Raw genomic sequence first — 18,619 nt, forward strand, 5'->3', positions numbered from 1 at the left:
GGGGCATTTAACCCCTTAAGGACCAAACTTCTGGAATAAAAGGGAATCATGACATGTCACACATGTCATGTGTCCTTAAGGGGTTAAAAGGACACTATAGTAACTAAAACAACGTTAACTTAATGAAGCAATTTTGGTGTATAGATCATGCCCCTGCAGTCTCACTGCTCAATTAACTGCCATTTATGAGTTAAATCACTTTTGTTTCTGTTTATGCAGCCCTCGTCACACCTCTCCTGCCTGTGACTGAAACAGCCTGCATGAAAAAAGGTTACATTTTCATTCAGATGTCAACTTGCTTTAGAGGTTTTTATCTCCTGCTGTGTACATTGAACTTCAATTAAATCACACACAGGAGGCTTCTGCAGGGTTTAGAAGGTTATTAAGAAAGATGGAGATAATAAATTCCAAATTAAACAGACTGTGCAATAAAGGAAGTGTAAACATTAGATATCACTTTACAGGAAGTGTTTAGGGAAGCTGTGCAAGTCACATGCAGGGAGGTGTGACTAGGGCTGTACAAACAAAGTGATTTAACTTCCAAATGGCAGTGAATTGAGCTGTGAGACTGCAGAGCATGATCTACACACCAAAACTGATTAATTAGGCTAAAGTTGTTTTGGTAAATATAGTATCTCTTTAAATTAGGAAAATGGGCTATTAAAAAAAGGTAAAAGGTTATTCAAATAACAAAAGGTTGGCTGAAAATTGGGAATGTTCAGATTTGTTACTTGATATTTGCAGAACATCGAGCATCCAGCTGTAAACGTCTTTAGTCATCGGTCCTCTAGGACAGTGGTCCCCAACCCAGTCCTCAAGTACCCCCTAACAGTCCAGGACTTAGGGATTACCCTGTTGTGTCTAAGGTGTTTTAGAAAAAAAAAAAAACACATTTTAGACACAACATGGTAATCCCTGTTAGTGGGTACTTGAGGACTGGGTTGAGAACCCCTGCTCTAAGAGGAGGAAAAATGTACAGGTCATCACTAGCTCTATAGTGACACCTAGTGGTGCAGTTAATTAGTACATATGATGTAATATACAGGCCTGCATACAAATTGATAAGGGAGGATGTGTCTACCCAGAAAGTCATACATCTGCCTACTCAATAAACTCATCCATGCTTCACTAATTTTATCTTACATCTAGTAGTAGTTTTTCTAAGTTGTCCTGTAACTGGTAGAAATAAGTGCTTGTGATCATTCCCTCGCTGCTCCGGCTCAGACAGTCCCTTGCAAGCTCCACAATCTGATGGTGGATAAAGTTTAGGACTCCATCGGCCAGTGGGAGGACATTTTCAGGAGAAAAAGATGAGATGAACATGCGGAGCCGGTCCTCCATCTGTGCAGTGGCCTACAACAAATTAGAAGAAGTTATAATATTATGTTATAGTCAATCAGTACCCATATAGCAATGGTCACCAACCAAGACCTCATGGACCAACAACAGCCCAGGATTGATGTATTTCCCTTTTTTATTCAAATGGAGATACTGACAAAACCTGGACAGTTGGTGGTCCATGAGGACTGGGTTGTGGACCACTGCTTAATATCCCATCACAATAACTGAGCTCCTGAGTGTCTTATTACCCTGTAACATATTATTACAGTAAACCAGCTCTTTGTACCTCTTACCCATTATGTAATTGTACAATAATTGTAGATACTATTCACGAAAGAAACCAAAATATCTTACTTTGGGAAATCTTTCTTTGTAGACATGGTTCATCATCACTATCTCATTATCGTAAGAAGAAGGTGAGCGTCCAGGACTGAAAAAAAGTATTAGTTTAATATATGACAGATCCATGCACTCTGTGAATATGCCAATATATTCGTGTTACGAACTCGGTAAGGGGTCATATTTGTAATTCTGATAAACTGAATGGGTACCACCATTGATACCAGGTTTACCAATGCTTTTCTGACTCTGATATGTAGTTCCTACAAGTATGAGATGGACAGTGATAGACAGATGGATCCTACCGAGACCCTAACAGACAGGTAGATGGGTTCCCAGGTGTTATGTTTTTGGGACACTGAATGAAGTGTGATAGATAAAAATGTTTTTCTAATTTGTTTTGCGCAGCTACTATATATCCAATTTTTCAGGGAACCACTGACCTTAAGCTTCTCGACCGGGGTCTGACTGCCGGTGACCTACGGCCTCCATCATCATCGGGGATGCTCTCCGTACTGCCAAAATGTTTGGAAAGAAAATGAAGCTCATCCAGTGTGGGCTGGAAAGGGAGTTGGTGAAGGCGTTCCTGAGAAGACGATGAGGACTGTAATAGAGAAAAGGAGATAAAAGGAACAAGAAAACGGGAAGAACGAGAGAGAAAATGGAAGAATTAGTTAACACTCAGATTATTGCATAAATATGTACTATCTGAAAAGTGAGAGAGTTTTTAAACTCGGCCAATGACCACGGAAACCAAAGAAAATACGGTAATTGTCTCATTTTTAGAAATGTGTCCACTTTCCATTTAATGTATGTTTCATAAAACCCTCCAAAAGGTTTTAGTAATCAAGATAGACAGGGGGAAACATGCTCACATAGTACTCTGTCACTTTGCACACTGCTGCCCCCTCATGGTGTGCACTACTTACTGACACAGTGGAGCTTGGCGTATTTGTTCCATAGCCAGATGAAGGGAGGGAGGCCAGAGACCAGCGACGTCCGTCTGTTCTACTAAACGAAAACGGGAAACACTTAAACATAAAAGGACTAAAAATATAAACGTCAGGTAGGACTTCCAACAGACAAAGACAGTGTAATGTGCACAAATTACTAAAAATCAATACACTGTTTACAAAAAAAAAAAAATCAATAGACTATAATATTACTCTCCTTTGAGAATTTCTGCCACTTTATGTATTAGGAACAACTGCACCAAAAGAACAAACGATCGGAGAATTCCCGAGAGAAAAAAAAAAAAACGGAACAAAGAGGAAAAAGAAAAGAATTGACTCAATACGGTCTCTGCACAGTGATTTGCAGTTTTTCCTGTGCTGGATCCTGTGTATTGAATGATTTTGGGTTTTTATTTTCATTCTCATAGGTTAGAATTAAGGGTAAGATTCGATACAAAAACACAAATGGACATTCCCCCCCCCCCCCCCCCCCCCCCCCCAGTGACTCACACAGAATCTGCAACAAGTTCTCAGTGTTTAATGCAGTTTATAATAAATGATCCAATCACAACATCTTGTTTGTGTGTCTGTGCATGCCATAGAAACCATCCTATCAGGGACCAATTTCTCATGGGAAGTGTGATCTTTGGAAATCGGTGGAACATAATTAAAGTTCCATTTAATTTGCCAAACATTTTTATAAAATCAAGCAGAAGGGAAAACAGCAGACATCAAGGAGAGAAGAGAACACGCTAGTGACATCTAAATATAGAGAACCTCGTCAAGGAAGAAAAGATCATATAAATAAAGGCAAGGGGGAAGGAGTATAATCATTAAAAGGAGACTCCAGACCATTGAAGCATGTTAGCTTGCTGAAAAGCTTTATGTGTGAAGAGTGTGTCCAATATTTTTCATTTTGGAAAAAGGGCAGATTTCAAAAGAGATTGGCACTTTTATAAATTAATCTGGTTACACCCCTTGACTTTTAAGCAGACAATAGATTATGTTACTTCCTGGTTTGTTTAGATCAGTGGAGCTACATTCAATAGGCAGCAATTGCCCAGAGATCCTGCCTTGCAAAGACTTTTCATTGAGCTGCATTGAGAAGACTGTGATTGGACAGCCAGATAAAGTCTAGGCGGGGTTAGAAGGGGAGGGCTTGCAAAGGCTGCAGACAAGAGATCTGCAGTTTTTGCAAACTGTTTTTTAGATATACCTGCAATAAAAAATGCATAATTAAATTAAAAGATTTCATTTGGGGTATATTTAATAAACAGTGATTTTTATTTATTTTGGGCAGCGGAGTGTCCTTTTAAGATGCAAGGGGCTTAAGGAAAGAAAATCATGACATGACATTAAGAAAGAAAAACATGACATGACATTAAATACATTGCTTATCTCTATACACACCTAAATTGGTATTCACAGTACCTGCGCGAAGAAGCAAATGAAAAGTGGGCAGCAGCGCTTGGAGAGAAATTTCGAGGACTGTCCATAGGGCTTCCCCCTGGAGAAAAAAAAATCACTAAATCATACAATATAGCTCAGAATATATATTTTGGTGGAGATATTTGGCAAATTAAGAACTAGTTGGAAGGTTTGCTGCAGAATAAGTCTATAGAGTCTTAAGTCTTAATGACAGCCAGTCAACCTTAACTCCCCAATATTATACTGTTACCATCGATCCAATGACCCCAGTGAGCCAACTCCAATTCCCCAAAATTTTACTGTTACCATCGATCAGGTGACCCCAGTGAGTTAACTCCAACCCCCCAACATTATAGTGTTACCAACACTCCAGTGAAACCAGTGAGTTGATTCCAACTTCTTAAAATGATAGTGTTACCATCCCTCCAGTGACCCCAGTGAGTCGACTCTTACTCCCCAACATTATAGTGTTAACATCCGTCTAGTGACCCCATCATGTTGACTCCAGCTGCCCAATATTATTCTGTTACCATCCCTCTAGTGACCCCAGCAAGTCAACTCCAACTCCCCAACATTATGCTGTTACCATCCCTCCAGTGACCCCAGTGAGTCGACTCCAACTTCCCAACATTATACATTGATCCCAACGAGTCAACTTCAACTTCCCAACAGTATACTGTTACCATAGATCCAGTGACCCCAGCAAGTCAACCCAACTCCCCAACAATATAGTGTTAAAATCTCTCTTGTGACCCCATCATGTTGACTCCAGCTGCCCAACATTATAATGTTACCATCCCTCTAGTGACCCCAGCGAGTCAACTCCAACTCCCCAACATTATAGTGTTACCATACGTACAGTGACCCTAGCTAGTCAACTCCATTTGCCCAACAATATACTGTTACCATCCCACTAGTGACCCTAGTGAGTCGACTCCAACTCCCCAACAGTATACTATTACCATACCTCCAGTGACCCCAACGAGTGGACTCTAACTTCCCCACATAATACTGTTAGCATTGATCCAGTCACCCCAGCGAGTCAACTCCAACTCTCCAACATTATACTGTTATCAGTGACCCCAGCGAGTCGACTCAAACTCCCCAACATTATACAGTGACCCCAGCGAGTCAACTTCAACTTCCCAACAGTATACTTCCTGCAATCCCCCTGGGAGTGAAGGATCAATAATTAGGATGGGCATACACACAGGTGTGTATATACCAGTGAAGGACCTGATCAGCAGTCTCCATATCTACTCATTCAATGCATTGTATAAGTTACAATCATGTATTTACCAATGTCAGAAACATCATTATCATTTTCTGGCCCTAACCCACTGCAGACCAGCTCGTGATAGGATAGGGCAGATATCATTGGATGATAGGTGGTTTGGTGAACATAGCTCCCATCTCACAGCACAGCATGGTGGGACACGGTGTGATAGGAAGATGTCCTGTCCATTAACCCTTACATGGCAGCCCTGACTGTGAGACAATGAGAACATGAGCCCTGTCTGGTTTTCAAGGTATCTGTGGGATTAATGTTTAATAATTCATTTATTTCACCTACTTTATTAACGTAAAACCAAATTGTGCAATTTGCGAGACTGGGTGCAAACGGAAGGATTCCATTTAAGTCTCAAGCACTGCATGGGCTGTTGTTGGTTTTTTTTTTATAAATTACCCCAACTTACTTATTACTAATTTTCTTCAAGAAGACAAACTAAATACACAAACAAATAAATAAACTCCCCATTATGAGAAGAATAGACCCTATAATGATTCTAACTTACCTATATGGCCTGGAAGAGGTGAGTGTGGCCGGGGAAGAGTAGGAGAGCTGCTACTTGTGAGTATTAAACTCTTCCTGTTACTGCTTCTGCAACTATGAAAGAAAAGCACGTTATTTGTATAGAAAGACAGGGAGAGACAGACAGACAGAGAGGATGCTAAACCGTAACGCCACTAGGCCTGTATACAAACGTATAGAAACACAACAATGACAGAAGCTCAAATGCACGATTAGCTCAGACAGCAAGACTGGGCCTGCAAGGTCTAGACAGCTCAGCTGGCAGATACACATCTTTCCAGCCAGATATCTCGAGGGGACAAACCTCCTGGGTCCAAACAGACTCACACATACACTGAGACTAACATACACGAGCAGAGGCAGAGAGACACAGTACGCCTGATTCTATCTCTCTGTGAGCAGCACATCCCCAGAACAATAGATTGTTAAGCTTTGTAGGACAATGAGCTGCGTCTGTAATTCTCTGCATACCTCCTTATAATGTTACCATCTTAAATTCTCTCCCAGATCTATTACTCTATACTACATTCTTACTGCTCTATCTGCTTTCTTGGTCTCTCAGCTAGCTGCCCCCGTCTGTTTACAATTTTGTCAATCTTCCCGCAATAGAGGTATTTATTTGTCTCTACCAATACCTGTACTCTCCATTTAAATTGTACTATTAGAACGTAACATTAGATCTAGGGGTGCGTTAAGGATGAGGGTCTGCAGGGTTTGAAGTAGTTAGGTTCTGGGTGTTTATGGTTGGGAGGGACTTAAGAAAAGGAGTGTTGGTCAAGATCTGGCTTTGAATGATGGGAAATACATTCCGCAGCCATCTCTAATCTAATTTAATCAAAAATGAACCCTAACTCTCACTAACCTTGATTCCCCCTAAGCCAGAACACCACCTAATCATTACTAAATCCTCACTATAACCACCCCTACACCTATATCACAGGTACTCTATCATAATCCACTGCGTTACAGCACCGGTAACGACTAAATCACAACGTGGACATTTATAATCCCTTCTAACTCTCCCGATTCCTCTATTTTAATTCTTCTGTTCAGTCTACCTGCTGTCAGTCACCATCTCTTCTCCATCCACTGTATCTATCGTTCATTTATTTTCATATTTCCTGCTTGCCTCATTTGTTCTTTTCCTGTACTTTCCAGTTTCCTCTACCCGGGTTCCCCTGTCTTATAAATACCATCACCTTTAAATCCAGTCTCCTCTGTCTGTGTCCCCATTTGTTGTATGTAAATCCCATCTCCACTGATAGCGTTCCCATCTCTTATAAATCCCATCTCCACTGATAGCGTTCCTATCTCTTATAAATCCCATCTCCACTGATAGCGTTCCTATCTCTTATAAATCCCATCTCCACTGATAGCGTTCCTATCTCTTATAAATCCCATCTCCACTGATAGCGTTCCCATCTCTTATAAATACCATCTCCACTGATAGCGTTCCTATCTCTTATAAATCCCATCTCCACTGATAGCGTTCGCATCTCTTATAAATACCATCTCCACTGATAGCGTTCCTATCTCTTATAAATCCCATCTCCACTGATAGCGTTCCCATCTCTTATAAATCCCATTATTATTATTATTATTGCCATTTATATAGCGCCAACAGATTCCGTAGCGCTTTACAATATTATGAGAGGGGATTTAACTGTAAATAGGACAATTACAAATAAACTTACAGGAACAATAGGTTGAAGAGGACCCTGCTCAATCGAGCTTACATTCTATAGGAGGTGGGGTGTAAAACACATTAGGACAGTAATTTGCAGTCAAATAAGGTGGGCTGCCCTTTAGGAGAGGGCAAGAGACAGGCATGTGAGGTAGGGGTTAGTCTTGGAGGCCATAAGCTTTCCTAAAGAGATGGGTTTTAAGGCACTTCTTAAAAGATGCAAGACTAGGGGAGAGTCTGTTGGCGGTAGGCAGGCTATTCCATAGGAAGGGAGCCGCCCGCGAGAAGTCCTGCAAGCGTGAGTTGGCCGTACGGGTGCGGACAACGGACAGGAGGTGGTCACGGGCAGAGCGGTGAGACCGAGAAGGGACATACCTATGGATCTGTGAGGAGATATAAGAGGGGCTAGAGTTGTTCAGTGCTTTATAGGTGTGAGTTAGTACCTTGAATTGACTCCTATAGCATACAGGAAGCCAATGTAAGGACTGGCAGAGGGGTGAGGTGTGAGAGAAATGACTAGAGAGGAAAATCAGTCTAGAAGCAGCGTTCATTACGGACTGTAGGGGTGCAGTACGGCTTTTGGGAAGACCAATCAGGAGAGGGTTACAATAATCCATGCGGGAAATTACTAGAGAATGGACAAGTTCCTTGGTAGTATCTGGTGCAAGAAAGGGGCGGATGCGGGCTATGTTTTTTAAGATGGAATCTACAGGATTTGGCAACATGCTGGATGGGAGGCTCAAAGGTGAGACCAGAGTCAAGTATGATGCCAAGACAGCGCGCTAGCAAGGATGGACTGATGTGGGTAGCACAAACTTGAAGGGAGAGCGAAAGAGGTGGATCAGTATTAGGAGGAGGAAAGACAAGGAGCTCAGTTTTAGAGAGATTGAGTTTCAGAAAGCGGGAGAACATCCAGTCAGAGATGGGTTTGCCAAGAGAGGCAGTATAAAGAGAAAATAGAAGGGGACCAAGGACAGAGCCTTGGGGGACTCCAACCGGGACAGGAGGGGAGGAGGTATCATTAGAAAAAGAGACACTGAATGAGCGTTGGGAGAGATAAGAGGAAAACCACAAGAGGACAGAGTCACAGAGACCAAGCAATTGAAGAGTTTGAAGAAGGAGAGCATGATCAACGGTGTCAAAGGCCGCTGAGAGGTCAAGAAGAATTAGTATGGAGTAGTGGCCTTTGGATTTAGCTGCGATTAGGTCTTTAGTAACTTTGATAAGCGCAGTCTCTGAGTGGAGAGGGCGGAAGTCAGATTGACGGGGGTCAAGGAGAGAGTTGGAATTGAGGAAATTAGACACACGGGTAAAGACAAATCTTTCCAGAAGCTTTGAGGAAAAAGGAAGCAGGGATATGGGACGGTAGTTAGAGGGGGTGGACGGGCCGAAGGATGTTTTTTTTAGTATAGGTATAGGTGTTATGTTCAGGAGTCCTCCACCTTAACTGTGGCTAAAATGTCTACAGTACCGGCGGGGACACATGAGGGTGCCATCCGGCTGATCGGGTCGACTCCTTTCCTCAGCCGATGCCCTGTCTCTGGGGCGGTCGTTGGTCCTGTTGGAGCCGACAGGTTTCCAGCTGCGATCTGCTGTCTGTGGGAGTGTAAGGCTGTTCTGCCGCTGGGTGCCGGTCGTTGGATGCTAGGACCGCAGAGTGATAGGGAGGTCGGGTCCTGTTCTGTGGCTTGAGGTCGTGTGTTTCGATGTTTGAGGGGCCCGGCACCGTTTCCCGCCTTTTTGAATGTCTACTCCGTTCCAGTCTGGATTTGTGAGGGGGATTGCTCTGCAGTTTGCGCCGGGTGGCTGGGCGTATCCAGGCTGCCACCTCTCTCATCGCCAGCCTGTAAAGCTGTCTCTGGGCCTTGAGCTTTGCCCATAGGTAGGTGCGCAGTCGGTCAATGAACTCCAGTGCGTGCTTGGGTGGTTTAGTGAGTGTGTGTTTGGTCCTAAGCTGCTTCTGTGCCGCCCTCTTGGCTGGGCCCTGTAGGTCTCGTTTGGTTGAAAGTTTTGTCGTCCTAATGCAGAGTCCGCCAGCTTGTTGGTCGCTTGATTGATTGATTGTGCCGGGATATCCCTCACCGGCAAGGGGGGGTGAACGGGGTCTTGAGCGTTGCAGCGTTTTCCCGCAGATCCGCAGGCGGGGAAGTCGGCCGCCTCTCCCACGCCTGCACTAGCTGGTAGGCCGCAACTCTGTGTCTTCTTCAGGGTGCTTCTCCGAGCCCGGTGGTCCAGCCAATCAAGTCCCGGGGTGCCATCGCTGCTCTGCTGTGCCAGATTAGTGAACTCAGTGTGATTTATTACGTTTAAGTCGCTTGTTTGCAGGTTTTCACACGGAGCTCTAGTTTAGTGCGACCAGTCTGCTCGGCGGTCAGGCCCCGCCCCCCTTGTTATCCCTAATTCACTTCCATTAAGGGTATACGTTGCTTGTGTATTCTTTACGCCGAAGTGCATAACTTTGCATTTTTCAACATTAAATTTCATCTGCCATTTGAGTGCCCAGTCCCCCAGTCTATCTAAATCCCTCTGCAGCAAAGTATAAGTGTCTTATAACTCCAGTCTCCTCTCCCCATGTTCCCATGTCTTATAACTCCAGTCTCCTCTCCCCGTGTTCCCCTGTCTTATAACTCCAGTCTCCTCTACCGGTGTTCCCATGTCTTATAACTCCAGTCTTCTCTCCCTGTGTTCCCATGTCTTATAACTCCAGTCTCCTCTCCCCGTGTCCCCATGTCTTATAACTCCAGTCTCCTCTCCCCGTGTTCCCATGTCTTATAACTCCAGTCTCCTCTCCCTGTGTTCCCATGTCTTATAACTCCAGTCTCCTCTCCCCGTGTTCCCATGTCTTATAACTCCAGTCTCCTCCCCCCGTGTTCCCATGTCTTATAACTGTAGGGTAATAACTGCTTGATCCAAGGATAAATCTGACTGTCATTCTGGGGTCAAGAAGGAATTTTGTTCCTAGCTTGTTGCAAAATTGTGCTTCAAACTGGGTTTTTTTGCCTTCTTTTGGATCAACAGCAAAAAACAAATGTGAGGTAGGCTGAACTTGATGGACGCAAGTCTCTTTTCAGCTATGTAACTATGTAACTATGTAACTCCAGTCTCCTCTCCCTGTGTTCCCATGTCTTATAACTCCAGTCTCCTCTCCCCGTGTTCCCATGTCTTATAACTCCAGTCTCCTCTCCCCGTGTTCCCATGTCTTATAACTCCAGTCTCCTCTCCCCGTGTTCCCATGTCTTATAACTCCAGTCTCCTCTCCCCGTGTTCCCATGTCTTATAACTCCAGTCTCCTCTCCCCGTGTTCCCATGTCTTATAACTCCAGTCTCCTCTCCCCGTGTTCCCATGTCTTATAACTCCAGTCTCCTCTCCCCGTGTTCCCATGTCTTATAACTCCAGTCTCCTCTCCCCGTGTTCCCATGTCTTATAACTCCAGTCTCCTCTCCCCGTGTTCCCATGTCTTATAACTCCAGTCTCCTCTCCCCGTGTTCCCATGTCTTATAACTCCAGTCTCCTCTCCCCGTGTTCCCATGTCTTATAACTCCAGTCTCCTCTCCCCGTGTTCCCATGTCTTATAACGCCAGTCTCCTCTCCCCGTGTTCCCATGTCTTATAACTCCAGTCTCCTCTCCCCGTGTTCCCATGTCTTATAACTCCAGTCTCCTCTCCCCCGTATTCCCATGTCTTATAACTCCAGTCTCCTCTATCTGTCTTTAAGCATCTCTCTTCCACCCAGCTGTCTAGACGGCATGGCTGAGCAAGCCACTTAACTTTGACTGCTCACAGTAATCAATACTTGCTCCAGGTTCACAGACAGGTCTCACACTGTGCATCTGCCTTATCAATGTCGTATTACAAGCTCTTCTTCCTGTGTTCCATTTTATTTGATCTCCATACACTCTCCTCTTTCTACTTTTCTTTGCTTTCTTCTTGACCCTTCCTCTTTACTCTCGTTTCCATCCAATATCTTTTCTGAAACCTTCTGGTTTCTCTGTTCCATGTTTCTCTATTTCTTGCCTCTCCTCCTTCCTGCAGTCTCGCCCCAAACACTCTCGATTACCTCCTGGTCACTTTCTCTACACTGTCTTACACCCCACACACCCTGTTCTCTCTATACACTCTTAAATCTTAGTCATCATCACCACACATGGCAGAAAGTTGCACAAAAGGTTTTTCTGCAGTGTAACCCTGCCCCCTTGGCTGCTCACCATCTTTTCACAAAGCAACTTCCTTATTAGATGTTCTCTGAGTACTGACGGTGTACTCAGCTCAACCAATCAGAGGTCAGATGAGGTGAGTCGCTTCAAATCAGGAACACATTTTGTTAAAAGAGGATGCATCGCTGCAGAAACCTACAAAATGAGTTTTCTCTTTGTTTTTCATGTTTTTTTGTTGTTTTGTTTTTAGCAAAATGAAAGAGATCTAAAGGTATTGAAAACCACAGCATGAATAGGAGTTCAACATCTATCAAATGTACCTACACTGTGTTGGTGGCTTGAGTGTTTCTTTAAGGACAGTGGCTGCAAATAGCTGCTGCCTTGAAGTATAACTCCCAACACTTACAGACAGACAGCAACATGACTGTTCCAGTCCTGTCCTAAGATTAGCAGACCCCTTGCCATAATTCTAAACCTAGCTTTAACAAATTAAATGAATGTAAGAGATAAATAACGTGTCTCCTTTTTACAATGTCTCCAGAACCCCTCGTTTCACATAAAACACAGTTCACTGTTATGTCGACATTCATACACGCATACATTAGTCAGTAATATTTGCCTGTTTGAGTGACGTGCTTCACATAATATTTATAGCTACACTTGTTAATTGTGACCAACCCACTTCTAAATTTTAGAGAACCCCCCGAACGGCCTTTCTTTTGCTCCCCGCACCCCAGCTTCCCATCTTTTCCCATTGTAGATCGGTTACCTCTTGGTGCGTCTGAACATGGTTGTGACCTCGGACAGGTGGAAGATACCAGAAGGAGGGATCACAGATGGAGGGAAGGAGGATATTTATCGTAAGAGGTGGAGAGAGAGCGAGGGTGAGTAGATAGCATCTGACACGGCATGTAACACCATCAATGGAGGCTAGAATGGGAGGGATGGGTAAAGAGTAGCAAAACGAAATTCTGTTCGAGATATAAGGGACAACAGTAAAAAGAAAAAAAGAGAACGATGCAGATATCAAAATAAAAGGAGAAGCATACATTGAAAGGATGAATCAGCGCAATGGGGGAAACCACAAAAGGAAAGGTTGAATGAGAGAATGGGTTAAAGATAAGGGAAGAATAATGAATGATAGAGAGAAGAGGTCAGAGAGGGAGGGATGGAGCCAAACACAGAGGATCGTGCAGAGTGAAGGAATAAAATATAGAATGGGGAGAGAGAGACAGATATGGAGAACAAGTCTGTGCAGAGACTGAAGGTTAAAAAAAAAGGAAAGAGGAGGGGGAGATGGTAGGAAAATGGAGGGGGAGCCAGGTCGATGACAGACAGAGAGCAAGATGAGAAGCAGGCAAAGTCAGGCAGAATTAGACAAGGTGCCAGAGAAGACGGGGAGAGGAAATCAAGCATTAAAAAGAGCAAAGGGATGAGTAGAGGTGATCAAAAGGATCTGAGAGCGAGCGAGGGATGAGAGGAAGGACATCCGCAGACAGGAGGGGCCAGCAGTCACTGAGGAATGGAGAGGTGTGTGTGTCTGCTGCTGTGTGTGTGTGCTGTGTGTGTGTGTGTCTGCTCTGTGCGTGTCCGCTACTGTGTGTGTCTACAGACAGGAGGGGCCAGCAATCCCTGAAAGATAGTGAGCTGTGTGCCCAATGATGTGTGCTCTTCTGTGTGCCGGTGTGTGTGTGTGTGTCTCTGTCTCTGTCTCAGCTACTGTGTTTGACTTTAACAATGCAATGTGTCTGGCGCTGTGATTGTGCCCACTTCTGTGTATATGTGTGTGCTGCTGCTGATTTGTACGGTGACGCTGCAGAAGGGTGCAGGCGTGTCTAGTGCTGTGTGTTTATGAATGTTTACATCGTTCTGATGCTACCTGCGTGTGCAGTGTTTTTGCATTTGACTTTCTATGACTTCTAGAGTCTGTCTGCTGCTTATTTGAGCACATGTGTTTATTTAGTGTGCATCAGGCGTGTGTGTGCATTTTCATGGCCGTACATATGTGCCTTTTCTGCTTTATAAATCCCCATATATTCTCTATGTACTCCACAAATTTGAAAACAGAAGTGTAACACTAAACAAACACATACATTTTATTCCATGAATGTGTATATACGTTTTACATGTGTATAGAGGCCTGCATACATTTCAACATGCACATACATGTATATGTCTCACATGCTTGTAGTTCAGTGCTGCATGTGGCATAGGTATGTTTTTTCGGCATGTCTTATTGGTGCTTTACATTTGTGAGCAAATTGAAATATATACACATTATGCATATACCCATCTATGTGCAAGTGGTATATATAGTATATACAGGGGTCCATATGCACCAGACACTACCTTATGTATCTGGCTGGGTTCTCTGCCAGCAGTGTGGTTAAAGGGCAGGGATGGCCAAAATGTAAACCCCCAATTGTTGTGGAACTGAAACTCCCATAGCAATGAGAAAACACAGATGTCAGTAAACCTCAGATTGGGGCCCCACATGTTTGTCATTACAAGGCTGGCTGAGCTTCATAGGAAATGACGTTCATAAAGAACTGGTTAACATTCAGCCATCACCGATAAGGGTAGGTAAACTACTCACCAAATACCTATTTAACCCCTTAAGGACCAAACTTCTGGAATAAAAGTGAATCATGACATGTCACACATGTCATGTGTCCTTAAGGGGTTAAATTCGATAAGTACCTGTATCCTTCATAAAACACTGAGGTTGTGTGTTTGTCTCTATATTTTTAGTAGGTTCTGTTTGCACTCCCGGGACATTGCCTATCGATTTGTTTGGTTTTCACTCATGTGCCCTCACAGGCAATCTGATTATCTGTGAATATGATCTTATTTCCCTTCTAAATTATCATTTAAGTGTTTTTTTTTATTTTTAAACAAGTTAAGCTGCTTCACTCTGGGTACATGTTATGAGGGTTTGCTATGTATGAGGTTATTCAGGAAGCAGTTTCTGTACCACAGTTTCCAGCCCTAGAAATACCACACCACTAGCCACAAAAAGCTAAGTCCGCCAGCTGCTAAACTACGTAACTACAATACCCACAATGACCTGCAATTCTTTAACGTAAAAGACTACATGTGTTGTATATTGTTTTGTAAAGCGTGCATATAGGTAAACGTGTTTTCATTGAATCTCCTGGGTTGCCCTATCTCTGTAGGGGGCAGCCATTTTAAGCTCTTTGGACAGAAGCCAACCAAACAACATAATAGTAATTAACTATCTCTAAGCCATGTCTGTACTAGAGGTTTTATCTCTATGTCTAGTCCTAGAGGTGTGAGGTCCTGCCAGGTTATTATGCTAAGCCCACACATGAATGTGCCTGTAGGAGTGTTATCGTCCTAGAGGTGTGAGGTGCTATATCTGCAGTGCAATCTTCAGAGGTGTCATTCACTCTGTTTCCATATAAAGCTGTGGATAAGACATGCCCTAAATTCCTGCATCGAGCCCTCACTGTGCCAGGTATCACACTGTACAGGAGCTGAGCGCTATGTCCTAGAGGTGCTCTCAGGCCTTCTGTCATTCACAACCAAACCTGGCTCCATGCAAGGGGTACTTACCCACTACTTTTTCTTGGCAGAGGCAGGTCCTGCTGAAAAAAATGAAACATATGTATAAAGGGCAATTATAATTATAACAAATCCATAGAAACCGTAGCAACATAAAGATATTACATTATATGTAACATTAACACATAGAGACCATATCATAGGATCAATATATTATATTATATGTAACGTTAACATATAGAGACCATATCATATCAGGATCAATATATATTATATTATATTATATGTAACGTTAACATATAGAAACCATATCATATCAGGATCAATATATTATATTATATTATATTATATGTAACGTTAACACATAGAGACCATATCATATCAGGATCAATATATTATATTATATTATATTATATGTAACGTAAACATATAGAAACCATATCATATCAGGATCAATATATTATATTATATTATATGTAACATTAACACATAGAGACCATATCATATCAGGATCAATATATTATATTATATGTAACGTTAACACATAGAGACCATATCATATCAGGATCAATATATTATATTATATTATATTATATGTAACGTTAACATATAGAAACCCTATCATATCAGGATCAATATATTATATTATATGTAACATTAACACATAGAGACCATATCATATCAGGATCAATATATTATATTATATGTAACGTTAACATATAGAAACCATATCATATCAGGATCAATATATTATATTATATGTAATGTTAACATATAGAGACCATATCATATCAGGATCAATATATTATATTATATGTAATGTTAACATATAGAGATCATATCAGGATCAATATTATATTATATGTAATGTTAACATATAGAAACCATATCATATCAGGATCAATATATTAAATTATATTATATGTAACGTTAACATATAGAGACCATATCATATCAGGATCAATATATTATATTATAGTATATGTAACATTAACACATAGAGACCATATCATATCAGGATCAATATATTATATTATATTATATGTAATGTTAACATATAGAGACCATATCATATCAGGATCAATATATTATATTATATTATATGTAATGTTAACATATAGAGAGGGAGACCATATCATATCAGGATCAATATATTATAGTATATGTAATGTTAACATATAGGGACCATATCATATCAGGATCAATATATTATATTATATGTAACGTAAACATATAGAGACCATATCATATCAGGATCAGTATATTATATTATATTATATTATATGTGATGTTAACATATAGGGACCATATCATATCGGGATCAATATATTATATTATATGTAACATAAACATATAGAGACCATATCATATCAGGATCAATATATTATATTATATGTAATGTTAACATATAGGGACCATATCATATCAGGATCAATATATCATATTATATTATATTATATGTAATGTTAACATATAGGGACCATATCATATCAGGATCAATATATTATATTATATGTAACGTAAACATATAGAGACCATATCATATCAGCATCAATATATTATATTATATGTAACGTTAACAAATAGAGACCATATCATATCAGGATCAATATATTATATTATATGTAATGGTAACATATAGGGACCATATCATATCAGGATCAATATATTATATTATATTATATTATATGTAATGTTAACATATAGGGACCATATAATATCAGGATCAATATATTATATTATATGTAACGTTAACATATAGAGAACATATCATATCAGGATCAATATATTATATTATATGTAATGTTAACATATAGAGACCATATCATATCAGGATCAATATATTATATTATATGTAATGTTAACATATAGAGAACATATGATATCAGGATCAATATATTATATGTAATGTAATGTTAACATATAGGGACCATATCATATCAGGATCAATATATTATATTATATGTAACATAAACATATAGAGACAATATCATATCAGGATCAATATATTATATTATATTATATTATATGTAATGTTAACATATAGGGACCATATCATATCAGGATCAATATATTATATTATATGTAACATAAACATATAGAGACCATATCATATCAGGATCAATATATTATATTATATGTAATGTTAACATATAGGGACCATATCATATCAGGATCAATATATCATATTATATTATATTATATGTAACGTTAACATATAGAGACCATATCATATCAGGATCAATATATTATATTATATTATATGATATGTAATGTTAACATATAGGGACCATATAATATCAGGATCAATATATTATATTATATGTAACGTTAACATATAGAGAACATATCATATCAGGATCAATATATTATATGTAATGTAATGTTAACATATAGGGACAATATCATATCAGGATCAATATATTATATTATATTATATGTAATGTAATGTTAACATATAGAGACCATATCATATCAGGATCAATATATTATATTATATGTAATGTTAACATACAGAGAACATATGATATCAGGATCAATATATTATATGTAATGTAATGTTAACATATAGGGACCATATCATATCAGGATCAATATATTATATTATATGTAACATAAACATATATAGACAATATCATATCAGGATCAATATATTATATTATATTATATTATATGTAATGTTAACATATAGGGACCATATCATATCAGGATCAATATATTATATTATATGTAACATAAACATATAGAGACCATATCATATCAGGATCAATATATTATATTATATGTAATGTTAACATATAGAGACCATATCATATCAGGATCAATATATCATATTATATTATATTATATGTAACGTAAACATATAGAGACCATATCATATCAGGATCAATATATTATATTATATGTAACGTAAACATATAGAGACCATATCATATCAGGATCAGTATATTATATTATATGTAATGTTAACATATAGGGACCATATCATATCAGGATCAATATATCATATTATATGTAATGTTAACATATAGGGACCATATCATATCAGGATCAATATATTATATTATATTATATGTAATGTTAACATATAGGGACCATATCATATCAGGATCAATATATTATATTATATGTAATGTTAACATATAGGGACCATATCATATCAGGATCAATATATTATATTATATGTAATGTTAACATATAGAGACCATATCATATCAGGATCAATATATCATATTATATTATATTATATGTAATGTTAACATATAGGGACCATATCATATCAGGATCAATATATTATATTATATGTAACGTAAACATATAGAGACCATATCATATCAACATCAATATATTATATTATATGTAACGTTAACATATAGAGACC

General features: G+C 39.8%; 1 protein-coding gene across 8 annotated transcripts in view; it reads right to left on the reverse strand.

The window, feature by feature from the left end:
- Positions 1 to 18,619, reverse strand: part of MAST1 (microtubule associated serine/threonine kinase 1) — a 91,781-nt gene that overhangs the window by 24,808 nt on the left and 48,354 nt on the right. For 2 of the 8 annotated variants that reach the window (XM_063449573.1, XM_063449569.1), the window contains exons 2-8: positions 15,289 to 15,320; positions 5,858 to 5,949; positions 4,044 to 4,140; positions 2,610 to 2,691; positions 2,124 to 2,284; positions 1,696 to 1,771; positions 1,144 to 1,353 (exon numbers count right to left, since the gene is read on the reverse strand). In XM_063449573.1, the coding sequence (XP_063305643.1) occupies positions 1,144 to 1,353; positions 1,696 to 1,771; positions 2,124 to 2,284; positions 2,610 to 2,691; positions 4,044 to 4,140; positions 5,858 to 5,949; positions 15,289 to 15,320 (750 nt within the window). Of the gene's footprint in view, positions 1 to 1,143; positions 1,354 to 1,695; positions 1,772 to 2,123; positions 2,285 to 2,609; positions 2,692 to 4,043; positions 4,141 to 5,857; positions 5,950 to 12,481; positions 13,282 to 15,288; positions 15,321 to 18,619 lie in introns of those variants that run through there. The other 6 variants (XM_063449571.1, XM_063449575.1, XM_063449574.1 and 3 more) reach the window with 6 other exon arrangements.

Source organism: Pelobates fuscus, chromosome 3 (assembly GCF_036172605.1).
Source record: "Pelobates fuscus isolate aPelFus1 chromosome 3, aPelFus1.pri, whole genome shotgun sequence".
Lineage (NCBI taxonomy): Eukaryota > Metazoa > Chordata > Amphibia > Anura > Pelobatidae > Pelobates > Pelobates fuscus.